The sequence below is a fragment of the Diadema antillarum genome, unplaced genomic scaffold (assembly GCF_040938485.1).
Source record: "Diadema antillarum isolate AM-2024a unplaced genomic scaffold, OU_Dant_1.0 seq00000798_RagTag, whole genome shotgun sequence".
NCBI lineage: Eukaryota > Metazoa > Echinodermata > Echinoidea > Diadematoida > Diadematidae > Diadema > Diadema antillarum.
The window spans coordinates 3,231,867-3,245,791 of record NW_027271682.1 but is presented as its reverse complement, the minus strand read 5'-3'; the positions used below and the strand labels follow the sequence as shown (position 1 = coordinate 3,245,791).

At 34.4% G+C, this 13,925-nt stretch overlaps 1 protein-coding gene across 1 annotated transcript in view; it reads left to right on the top strand.

Annotated features, from left to right (window-relative positions):
* The window catches only part of LOC139739449 (semaphorin-1A-like), a 43,592-nt gene extending 39,248 nt beyond the window's left edge, over window positions 1-4,344 (top strand). The window contains exons 15-16 of the mRNA XM_071650060.1: window positions 957-1,054; window positions 4,140-4,344. Of these exons, the coding sequence (XP_071506161.1) occupies window positions 957-1,054; window positions 4,140-4,202 (161 nt within the window). The 3' untranslated portion in view covers window positions 4,203-4,344. The remainder of the gene's footprint in view (window positions 1-956; window positions 1,055-4,139) is intronic.
* The last annotated feature ends 9,581 nt before the right edge of the window (window positions 4,345-13,925 follow it).

The window sequence follows — 13,925 nt, the reverse complement described above, 5'->3', positions numbered from 1 at the left end:
TGATTGCGAGTAGCAAGGGTTCTGCAGAGTTAGCTTCTGGTTCTAGTCAGTTCAAGTAGAGCACTTATGCCTACGAGCCATTTATGAGGTGAGACTGAGGCGCAAAAGCGCATATAGAAGTCTGAAAAGATAACATCTACATAATTACTAGTAATTCCAAGCAAGATGAATCCAGTAACTTAAATCTACAAAAATGATAACCAACTTGTACCGGATTGTGTGAAGGAGAGACTTCGCCTTCTATGCAGATCATGCGGAATTCACGCTTTGAACCATGGCGCATCAGCGCAGGGCTGATGCGTTCCTTACGTGAAGTCATAATTTCAGTCCCCAAAATTTTGCCATCAGATCGGGTTCTGACGGTCGGAAAAAGGTCTCAAAACACCATCTCTCCATTGTTCTGGTGACGTTTTCACGTTCTGAAACTTAATTATTCATATTCCTAGAGACTTCATCTTTACAGAAATGTGTAGTTCACTTTATTCATGAATATCAAGCTATTTTTCTTGTGATGACTACTTTAAGGCCGGCAAAAAAAAGAAGAAAATAAAAGATCTTCTTGCCCATCAACAAGGAATGGAGAGTTGGGTAATCTGCCTGGGCAAAAACAGTCAAGCAGAACATGCATCCTCAAACTAACAAAAGCTAACAAACAGAGTAAATAATAAGAATATTCTTTGCTATGTAACAACTGAGGTATCAGTGGAAAGATTTCATTTTGCTCTATGATAATGAAGAAATTAATAATTCTATAGAAACTAATGTCACCGTAAATATTTTGTCCAGCCAGTCAACTGACTGAATCCATCTTAGCAGATTGTGACTCAGTCGGTTTGACCTCTGCACCCATACATAAATTTAGTTCTCCCCCCCCCCTTTTTTTTTGGGGGGGGGGGGGGGGCGGGTTCTCCATTTCACTTGTTTATTTTTTGTGTGTTTTCTTTTTTTATGCTCAGGTGAAAAGACGGATTGTAATGTAGATGACGTGAAGAAGTATGACTACGAAATGGCAATGTATCGCTACGAATTCAAAGAGTGGTTGAGAGATCATGTGGTAAGTAGAACTTGTGTAGATTTTTATATTGATTTCTTAAAAAACTATGATGGTCAGTAGCATGTTAGATAACAGCAGCGATATATCTCACGGTAATTTTATGCCTTTACGTATGTTAGGAATTGTTTTCTATTTTATTGCTTCCCAGTTTAGTTGTAAGATACTGTACATGGCATATGTTTTGCTTTTTTTCTATTTTCATGAATTTTGTGAGTTGGGTGCTATTCACAAATCTACCAATATCCAAAAATATAAACCCTGGTCCTGACACAAATGCGACATACACCATGCATTTCTCCATTTAATGTACTCCATGATCCTAAATTCAAAAACTCATAGAGAAGTACCAATGCACAATATTGTGTAATAAATCACTGTCAAAATCATGAGACGCCAGTTTTTGTTTACATACAGTATATACCAAAAGAAACTTTGCGTTAATAAACATTAACGTTTCATTAACGCAAGCGGTTTCACCTGAATCGTTAGTAACGCAAAGTAACGATCGGGAAAATTAACGTTTGTAGTAACGATGAGTAACGATCCCTAGCGCAAATTAACAATGTTTCGTTAACATTAACGATAGGTAACACAAGAACTCACGCAAGATTTTGGTTTTGTAACGAGACCTGGTGAAAGGACGACGTAGCCCCTACCGAGTTTAGTGATCTATGCCTTATATTAAGCAGAGTCTTTTCGCGAATCGAATCACGATTACGCGAATGGTTAATTTGCGACCGGGGTCACCAAAAACGCACGCCGGGCCACCAAAAAAAGCGGGATGTTTGCCTTCAGTTTTGGAAATGAACAGGGGTAACAATCGGCTCCATAAGATTCTAGAATAAATGTCAGATGTTTGCTCTTAGTTTTTGGAAATGAATAACGGTAATATTCGACTCCGTATAATACTAAAATAAATGTCAGATGTTTGCTTATACTTTTGGAAATGAATAATAGTAAGATTCAGTTCCGTACGGTGCTGAAATAAATGTTGAATGTTTGCTTTGACCTTCGGATATGAATAATAATGATATTCAACTCCATACGATGATAAAATGAATGCTGGATGTTTACTTTTACGTTCGAAAGTAAATAACAATAACATTCATCTCCAGAAGATGCTAAAGTAAATGTCGAATTATCTCTTTGACGTTCGGAAATGAATAACAATAATAATCAACTTCGTACGATGATAAAATAAATGCCGGATGTTTACTTTTACGTTCGAAAGTGAATAACAATAACATTCAGCTCTGGAAGATGCTGAAATATATGTCGAATGATCCCTTTGACGTTCTGAAATGAATAGTAATAATATTCAACTCTGTATGATGATAAAATAAATGCCAAATGTTCGCTTTTTACGTTCGAAAGTAAATAGCATGTAACATTCGGCTCCGGAAGATGCCAAAATAAATGTCAGGTGATTGCTTTTACATTCGGAAGTGGAAAGTAGTAACATTCTGCTCCATAATTGAGATGCTAAAATATCAGACATTTGCTATGTAACATTTTGAAATGAATAACAATAACATTCAGCTGCGTTTGATGGTAAAATAAATGTCAGATGTCTGCCTTGACGTTCGAATATGAAAAACAGTATAACATTCGGCTCCTTATGATGCTGAAATAATTGTCAGATGATTCATTTCACTTTCTGAAGTGGACAGCAGTAACATTTGGCTCCTTACGATCATAAAATAAATGTCGGGTGTTTGCTTTTGAATTTGGAGATCGAATAACGGTAATATTCTGCTCCGTACGATGCTAAAATAAGTAACAGATTGTTTCTTTTATATTTGGAAATGATTAATGGTATCAATCGGCTCAGTTAGATGATAAAATAAAAAGCGGATGTTTGCTTTCACGTTCGGAAATGAATAAGGATGATATTCAGCTCTGTAAGATCCTAGAATGAATGTTGGTTGCTTGTTTTTACGTTTGACAAATAAATGTCGGATGTTTACAAATGTCTGCAAATGCTCCCACTTTCTCATTTCAAACGTATATTTTGACCACCTAAATAGGCATCAACTTTTATGATAATCTATAAGCCTATTTGCTAAATCTTTCTCAGAAGAACGGTATATGATGATTAAATTTTCTGTTTATTTATTTTAGATGTGGGTACCGTCCTGTATCACTTCAGTAATACTTAATATCTATTTTTCTATGTTTAGTAGGACCGATTTAGTTTTGCTTGTTTGTTTTTTTTTTCGGGCCATCAAAAAATAAAAGTCAATCATTTTGATGGCCCGATCGGGCCACCAAAATAAAAGTTAGTGTGGAGCCCTGGCCTGCATCAATGTGGATAAAGTGTCTTGCTGAAGGGCAAATATCGGGCACACCGCTCCAGCTCTCACCTCCAGAGTAGACAACATACATGTACATTATACATATGTACGTGTGGTGTAACTGTAAGTCGATTTTTTTTTTGACTTACTTACAAGTCAAAAATCGCCTAAGTCGATGTGTTTTGCTCAGTCCCGAGAAGATTGACTTATGAGAGTTTAACTGTATATTGGATGGATTTCAAATTTTGCACTACAAACTTCTGTGGCCTTTTCAAAACTAAAGTAGGAATTAGGTATTAGACATTTCTTGCTTTTGCTAGTTGTTTTTGTATTCATGAACTATGTCCTAATCACTCTAGCAAATTTTGTGTGTTCTGAGAAATTGTGCGATTTCCCCCAAATATTTAGTTTATGGCCTGACTTTTGCCACATTTTGAGCACTTGTTTGCCCCTTTGCAAAAATAATTGTTTGTGTGTTTCATAAAGTGGAGTCATCTCTGTCTAGAAACTCTAACATAGAAGTTGATCCAGAAGCATCGTTTCAGTGTGTGACTGTAAAACGAGGTATGTTTGCGCACATTTGAATTTCGCGTGAGCCAAGATTCGCGAAATTAAAATGCACATGAAAGTTCTTGTCTACACTATACGCATTGAGTGTTAGAGGCAACTCTCGAAAAATTTCACGCCGTTAAAAAGGCCGTTGGCTCCAATTCACAGAAAACTTCATGCCGCGAAAATATTGTGTTTTACAGTACTGCAATTACGTTCTGTGCATCTTGTTTTGACTGCAGACCTGTGAGAATGCAGTGATGGATGTGTGTCCTTCTCCTCAAGCTTGCAACCCAAATGTCTGATCTCCAGGAATTCACATGACAGAAGGAGTGTGGCCACCTGCACTATATCTTCAGAGCAGTAATTGATGCATCATATGTTTTATGTTTTCTTTCTTCCTTTTTTTTTTCTTTCTTTCTTTCTTTCTCTCTTTATGCTAATTTCACGCAACTCATAGTGATGCTGCACCTCTTCTCAGAATGACGAAATTATCCGATGGATTTGGGCAGCAAACAATGTATAAGAAGACTAAACACATAATTACGATGCCATGCCAAACTGATCGTATTATCCTGTCTCCAAATTTCCCCTACTCCAAGCCATCTTGTCTCTGGAGAAATATATGTCACCCTGCATCACAAAACCAATAAAAATTGCCAGACATGAATTTTCAGTTATGTTTAGATTCTGAAAGAGCAGAATTTTAAGCTTTAAATTGATATATAACTCAATTCAAGTGGACTCTATATATCTCCTAACCTTTCTGTATACTGGCATGAAAACACACACTCTGGAAAAGTGCATCCTGAGAAATGAGGCTCTGAAGTAAAAGTCTGTAGAATCAACAATGAAGACATAATCAGATTTTTAGATTAAGCTGAAGTTGAGCATGCTGTATCAACACACTCAATCCATAACTGATACCAACTTTCAAAGCAGTAGCATCATCCTTTCAAAAGTTATTAGAGTTGAAAATGAAAAGTATATAGAGGATTTTTAAGAAACAGAAAGGGGCCTCTAAGACATATATGTAATCACGCTGTTCTTTAACAACAAAAAAAAATTTGTTTTAGAAAAACTGCTAAAAGCACAATGAAAGTACATTTGTTCAAAATCTTTAAAATAATGTAGTAGAAATGCTTGCTTTCAGAAAATGTGGAAAACTCAAGATTGAGTACACATAGGTTGACCTGTTTCTCCTATTTTGAATCTTCACATAATATAAGGGCTAGCGACTTTTTGTTGGTTTTGTAATGCATGGTCACATATGAAGTGAGCAAAGAATTTTAGGTTTTGTAAATTATTATAACATACATCTAATATTTGTCAGTCTTTCTAACAGAATTGTATGAATTGTTGACATATTGTATGTACAGAAGTGCAAAATATGAGAGGATACCAGTACAATCCTCACACATGTACACTGTAATTACTTAATGTTGATATGGAGAAGGATTTCAATAGTCAGAGCTTACAGCTGCATAATACATGTACATTGTATTACCAAATTACCTGATTGAAGACTAGACCCAAGTATACTCGAGCAAGCTTCTATGGGAAGCGTGTATATGGCAAAATCAGCTTGTCCTCAACGGGGGCAAGGGTTAACTTGGAATACATTTTTCCCATTTTGTTGTTATTGCTGTTGAAGTGAGTATGTGTGTTGATGAGTGATTGTTTATATCTATTTGTGAGTTATGTACGATGATGAAATGTAAGAAACCTCAAAAACAAGACAAAACAATATAGAATAAACTTAAACATAAAAGCTGAGTGATCGACAGGGCGATGATAATCGATGAGCAGTTGCCAAATTGTTATCTCATATAGCAATGATATAATTATCATTCTAATTGGTTGTTTGGCAAAGTCATGAGGGAATTTCCTGCTTATTTTGTATGTACAGCATTGAACTAGTGAGTGTAATTATTGTACTGAGATGTGTTTAGAACCAACTTCATCAAAGACCCTTCTCTGGTCCTGGGTTTTGTGCCTCTATGATTGTACATTGTGTGATCTGCTCCACTTTTTTTATGAGGTTTGATAGTTTTAGCAAGTTTTATGCTAAAGCAGAATATTGAGGAACACTATCGCACACAGGAAAGTATTGTCATGTGAGCCCGATGCAGCTTCATTTCTTTCCTTCGCTTCTTGCCACACACCTTGAAAGAAGCACATGCATTGCTGCATGGCACTGTATGGTAGAGTCTCTCTTTTCACTGCAATTTAGTGTCAGACAAACAAAAACAACTGGTAAGTGATATTATCTTTAAGAAACTTTATGATCTTTCATGTTTTCTCGAAAGTAGTAATATATACTTATTTCCAGTCACATGCAAATTAGTATCTTTGTGCCAAGTGTACTTGTTACAATTATGTGGTGAAAACAAACAAAGTGAAGACTATTATTTGTACAACCTGAGCTTTAAGGGAATTCTCAAGCATGCTCAATGCTGTGATTATTTTGAATCAAAGTGAAAAACTTGTCCTAAGATAGTAACTAATAATAGACTTCACATTGGAGGATTGTTTTCTTTGGCAGAAAACGTAGTTTTGATTATTTCTTGTGAAATTTCTTTTATTGTTTTACGTTGAGATTGCAGATTGCCTATTAAGCTTGCCTCTTTTTTTGTTTTTGTTGGTTGATTAAAGTTTTAGCAAACCCAAGTTCTGCCTAACTGTCAGAATTAAATGAAGAAATGTGAAACTTGTCCTCGTGGATACCAATTTAAAAAAAACCATGGCAACATGTTTGTAGAAGATATGAGCAATGAAATTGCTTTGAGACCATAGTCGGAGAAGTGAGTCACTGAAATAGTATGCCAACAAGAAATGTAAATTTCAGAGATTACAATGTGTTGTTGTAAAGTGGAGGCATGTGATTCTGATAAAGAAAAGGATGGGGGAATTATTTCATTATTAATGTAAGACAGAGCAACCCGCCTTTGCAAATTGTCACCCTGGCAGTGTGAAATTGCAAAATGTGAAAAATGTACATGTTTAATACATAATAGATAAAAAGTACATAGAACCTATCAAACAATACTCTTAGTTCTTACAGCCTATATTTCACAACCTTACACATTCCAATTTTCATGAGCATAAACACCACCCTGTCGCCCCATGATAGCTGCCATAGTTTGTTGTTGTGTTTCATTTTAAAATAGAAATTGAGCTTTTGTAATTAAAGATATGGTTTTCCTGTAAAAATGGTTTTCCTGCAAAAAGGCTGAGATAAACTTTACCACCAGTGGTATTTATCAGATGCCAGAAGCCATGATCAGTTGAACTCTGTGTGATTGCCAGCATTGATCTGCAATGGAGGATTGCTACGGACACCATTCTAATGCTACATCGTATGTTCTGCATGATGAGTTTTCAAAGTTGCTTTGATAGTTTGATGTGCTGTCGTTTAATCTGTGAATGACATTATGAATGAGAGTTAAATAGCTTGAATACTTAGCATTTTTTTTTTTTTTTTTTTTTTGCCTCATTTTCACAAAGTTATCTCTCATGAGGCAAAGGCATAAGTTGTTAAATATGATTAAGGATTGTTTCATGGTGCGTGGTATCATTTTTGTTTGGGATGGAATTGGTTTTCACACCATTTGCATATTGTGTTATGTTTGGTGAAATTGTTTATGTTTTTTTTTTCCTAGGTTAGTGAGTTTCATGCAGTTTTAAAGTCATTTATGAAATCTATTCACAACTATTACCCAGTACAATACATATATATATGTATACATATATATATATATATATTTGACCGCCTGTAGCCAAGAGTTTGAGTGCTGTGCACCATTTTTACGCACATGGTTGTTACTCCATTATTCCAGAGAAGTTTGCATTACTCAGATATAGTTACATCATTTGTGACAAGAAATATCTATATTTTCTTTGATTTGTAATGGTGTCGTAAATAACAATTTTGTTCAATTCACGTTATACGCAGGGCAACGGACATGAAAAAGTGGACAAATGTGAATATATCAATTAAAGCTGAGCCATAGTTTTATTGCTAGTGGGATAGATGTATTGAGGGATCCAAACATATTTGAATAATTCCACAAGTCTCATGTCTATGATGATATTTCTGCATTTCCCACCAAAGGTTTAAAATAGCATTTATTTTAGGCTTGTTTGTTTTACATCTTTTCACTCGTGAGCCTATCCATCAAGGTATTATACATGTAAATATACAACTTGAAATATTCGCGGCATGACATTTTTTTTTTGCAAATTTGGGCCGACGGTTTTATTCTCACCATGAAATTATTCACAAATCGCCATTTGCTCTCAATGCATAAAGTGTTGACGAGAGAGTGAACATGCATTTTAATTTTGTGAGTCATGGCTTTCACAAAATTTGCAAAATTAAAATGCATGAGAAAATTCCTGTTTTGCAGTGTACATATAAATTGTGCGTACATGATAATGCAAAAAGTACAAATAGTTTCATCATCAAACTCAACAGAGTAATTGAGATGTAACACCATTGAGGGAAATAGTGAAGAAAGAGCAGACATGATACAAGTTCGAATTCCAGCTTTTAATGATTTTGCAACAACTTGAGAAGTGAGTCATCAGACTGCATAGGGTTCGCAAGTGTAACCCTGCCCCCCCCCCCCCCCAAGAAAAAAGGGAAAAAAAATCCGCAACCTCCTACAATGTTCTGATTGAGGCATGGTCTAATGGAGGGACAAGGATGGGTGGCCAAAGTAAAATTCTGGAATTTCACTGATTGGGCAGTGAAATAGTTTTGTCTCACCTCGCCACGTAATGGCATCGACTGACCAATGAATGAAAAGCACTTCAGACGGTGATTCTGACTTTGTGAGCAGGCCGGAAAGAGTGTGGAAGAGACAGAAATATTCATATGATGGAAACGTGTTTCATCATTTTATCATCGGTTATTTACATGATGGAAGACAAACAAGTTTGTTTGGGTTTTTTTTTTCTGTTGCATGTCAGGTAGTAGTGCTCTTGCCAACCTTGAATTGCTACCTGTTTTCAGCTCCTCATCTTGTGTGCATGAATCCAAACTGGTTCTGTGTGCTTAAAGTTTCACAAAATGAGACAAAGTGTGACGTATAAGTTTACATTGTAATGTAGGCAATCTAAATGCGGTGAATAAACACTAGGTTACTGAGTAGTTTGTGCATGCATGCAGACATGCAAGAGAGACAATGATTTCCAGGAGGATTAAAGTCACCAATTTTGTTGTAAATATGCACCATGCTTTCAAGCTGCTGATATAAAAAAGAATAAGTAATTTAACCAAAAAAAAAAAGAATCAAAAGGAAATTGTGCATGTATATTTCCCACATATGTTGTGCAGAATTGAGAACGTAAAGAAGGCCAATTTAGGCAAATGTTTGTAGAAATTGGTATTTCAAAAAAGAAATTGTGTATCATGATTTGATATTTTTAATATATTTCTTTCTTTGCTTAAACTTACATGCTATCCATTTTTGGTGTCAATAAACATTGATAAAAAATACGCTGGACTGTTGCAATTATTGAAAAGGTAAATACTGGTTACACTAAAGACAGATGGATGTGAATGTGTGGTTGAGTGTGTGTGTGTGTGTGTGTGTTGTTTTAAGGAGATTGGGAGGGATTATGTATGTATGTGTGTATATATATATATATATATATATATATATATATATATATATATATATATAGTTGAGACAATGTAGATAACAGAAGATGATGTCGCATGAAACCAGCAGAGTTGTGAAGCTTTCGACCGTGGTCTTCCTCAGCTTTAATATCTGTTTGTGAAACGAAATATATGTTTTTGAGCATAACAAATCTGAACTCATAAACACAATATATTAAATATAAGTTGAGCATGAGTTAATAGTTACATGTCATACTTGGCAATATTTTTTGGCACTTTGCAACACATTCAACAATGTATAACTGTAAATGAGTGTATAGTGAGTATATGTAGCATACAAACATCATACAATAAAAATTATCAAACATATATCATAAATAAACTAAATAATATAATAACCTGCTAAGCAGACGTTTGCGTTGCCTGGATGTCTTCTGGCTGTCTTGTGGCGGGATGTGAGTGATCATGTGATATTGGGGGAAGGTTTGTGTGCGGTGGTGCATGTCAGGCAGGAGTGGGGTAGTATAAAGAATTAGGTTCAGTGTTACAAGTGTGTCAGTCGTGTCAGTGCAGATAAAAGATTGTTAACAATTACGATACAATGAACATTCTCGTGGTCATTAACCCCTACAGCTGATTTACCAACAATCAAAATAGCAGGCATGGAATCTGGGTACAGATAGAGAGTGGATAGAGAGTGGATAGTGTGTTGCCACTTGTCCCTAGGTACATAACACAGAAATATACAATATACACATTATTTTATGTACCAAAATTATTGCTGAAACAATCTTCATACTCTTGCCACATAATATAACAAAATTGTGTCGCACAGTATAATTTTTCTGTGTACACCTCTATCAATCTATCTATTAATCTATTCATAATTCATATTTATATATATTCATATTGAGATCGTATATATATATAATATATATATATATATATATATATATATATATATATATATATATACATATATATCGCTGGTGGGGCGACAAGACCTCGTATCTACAAAATGTCACATGTTCAGGAGAGCAAAAAAACATGGTAGCCAAAACACTGTATCCAATGGGATAGACATTCCTTTGACATGCCGTGGTGGCTTCATGTTTGGGGTAAGACATCTAGGATTTGGACAGGACATCACTTAACTAATTATCTGACCATTAATCCAAAAAAGTCATTTTCACCAAAATTGCAGATACAAGGTCTTGTCACCCCAGCGACGATATATATATACATATATATCCATATACATATGCATGCATACATACACATAAATATTATATACACACATACATATACATATATAATTATATAATTCCTTCTATCCACGTTATATAATAACTAAGTATAAAACAATACCTATCAGTTAACCAATACAACATCAAAAAATCGCAATCCTTTACAGACATTCTATCTTTTCCATAAATACAGTCTCATTTTACATAAAACCCGGGTACAGATAAGGAGGGGATGATGTTTTGCCACTTATCCCTAGGTACACAACACAGAAATAAAATATATGCCAAAATTATTGCTGACAAAATCTTCATGCTATTCCCACGTGATATAACAAAACTGTATTGCACAGTATTATATATGCTGTTTCTCTGGTGCACAACTCTACCTCTCTCTATCTATAATCATCATGTCTTATACATATCATATAATATTCATGAATATTTCGTTTCACAAACAGATATTAAAGCTGAGGAAGACCACGGTCAAAAGCTTCACAACTCTGCCGGTTTCATGCGACATCTTCTGTTATCTACATTGTCTCAACTATAATTTCACTTAAGATGACAGAGGCGTGCGGTAGGAATATCAGCATTATCACACTATATATATATATATATATATATATATATATATATATATATATATATATATACATACATACATACACATACATAATTATGCACAGAATCAAACCTAACTACAATGACTGCTGTATAGAAGATAGAAGAACATATTTTGTAATAAATTCACTTCAATTTATTTTTCACTTTTTTCTTCCACATAAGACAATAGGAAAATTACAAATGCAATTTCAAAGAATTTTCTCCTTGTTTTTCTCCACAGAAATTGATATTAAAGAAAAAACAAATGGTATCAACGAAAATAAGAGGAAATTGATGAATTGAGAGCATGTTTTCATGGCCTCAAACCCAACATGTTATTTTTTTTTCTGAGGAAAAAAAAAGGGGGTCCATTAAAATGCAGTGTTATATGCTGTTAACACAAAGCCTTTCTTAATTGTGTAAGTAAACTAGTTATAAATATCCTGGTAATTCAAGACAGGACAGAAAAAACAACAAAAAAACTACATTACACAATGATAACTGTAAATGCCTTCAAGGTGATTATGATGATTCGGAACGAGGATGATCAAAGTAACTCGAACATAAAGTGGCTGGAACTAGCTACTGACTCGGTGAAGCTGAAGTGATTAAGTACACATTTCATTTCTTGATAAGATGATGACATTTGAATTTGTTATGAATCAGGAACACTGCCTTCGTAGGCCTTTAAAAAAAAGTCAACTTTTAGTGAGAACATTTTTTTTTTGTTCTTTTTTTTGGAATATTTACAGTGTCCCATTAATATTATTACACTTTTTTTTAATCTATCTTCATATCTTCATATAGTATCTTCATATAGTTGCTATGAGCAGTTGGTCATTATAGATAGTTGCTGGAGCAGGTTTAACTGTATTATATCACACAGACAATATATACATTAGTATACAATATATATTCATAAAATTTTCAACCCGAGGCGGGTTGAAAATTTTGTGAATAAAAACCTTCATGTCGGATCTACAGATGGCGTATTTGAGACTCATTCTTCTTATAATTATAACATTCAAAGTCCAACACATGAACAATTCCTAGACATATGTGTATTATATATATATACATGTATATATATATATATATATATATATATATATATATATATATATATATATATATATAATTATATATTGTATACATATCATTTATTGATGTGTGTGTGTGTGTGTGTGTGTGTGTGTGTGTGTGTGTGTAAATATCAGGATACTTTCATTGCATGAGCTTACATCACATGATTCACCATCCCAGAGACTCCAACCCCAAGCACCTTCTGATCTGGAGATTCTCCCGCCTGAAACCCCTAGCAAACGGGAGACTCCAAGTTGATGTGTGCGAAGCGCGATATTCCTAGGGTTCTAGATGCTTTCTGGTGCTATCTAAGGCTTTTTTTTTTCAACATACAATAGCAATAAGTAAGAAATCCTTTCCAACGGGAGACACAGAGTCAGGGCGGGAGAAATTAAATCTCAAGCGGGAGAACGGGAGATTTTGCAAAAATGGGTTTTCGGCGGGAGATCTCCCGTCGAAAACAGGAGAGTTGGAGTCTCTGCCATCTGTCTGAATATACACCCACTGATATACCAGGATACATTCATACATGACTGTATGTAGGTCCTATGTGCATATTTGAATGCAAAAAACAAAACAAAAACAAAACCAAAAAAAAGACTGATATATCCATTTTTATCAACTTGAAAAATTTGCCATTGAAGCTGCTGGAAAAAAAAATGATTAAACCATACATGTGATGATTATGATAATATCTTCAAATCTTTCTATGTAACAAGTGAAGAGTTTGTTTGCAAAAACCGATAAGTCCATTTTTGAAGATTTTTAAGTACGGTTTCTGTCATAAAGTACAAAATGATACCTTTTAAATGATATATTGGTCACTACATATAAAGGCACATTTTTGAAGTTATGGTCAAAAGAAGCAAAAGTTTTCTTATCATTCTCTGTATTTTTCTTGACCTTTAATCGCAAATATCTCCATTTGGCAAATATGGACTTATCGGTTTTTGCGAACAAACTCTTCAAGTACAGTGTCATTGAAAATCTATATTTTTCTCTATGTATGATTATGACCTGACAAGAAAACATGATTCAGTTTTGCATTCAAACCCTTCATTATAGCTTATACACACATATATTCTTATCATATTTACCCTCATTTCACTGAACTTGAGTGATGCTTTAACCCATAGATTGAGGATGAGTCCTGAGTATACACAGGCAGGTGTCTATGGAAAATGCGTGTTGTAGCAAAATCAGCCCATCCTCAATGGGTTAATAATTAAGAGCAAAATTTTGACACAGAATTGAAAATTGTGTCATTGTATTTCATATTTGTAGGCAATTTTCATAGGCAATTTAGTCAGTTTTGCTCACAGATTAAATGAATAGTGTAGTATTAGTTGAGGTGAGGATTATGCCTTTAATTTGTTTTTGAGAAACTCAGAAACTACTTCATGAAATATGAAAGAGCATACAATTCTATTAAAGAGGAATTCAAAATTTATTTTGATGGAAAATGG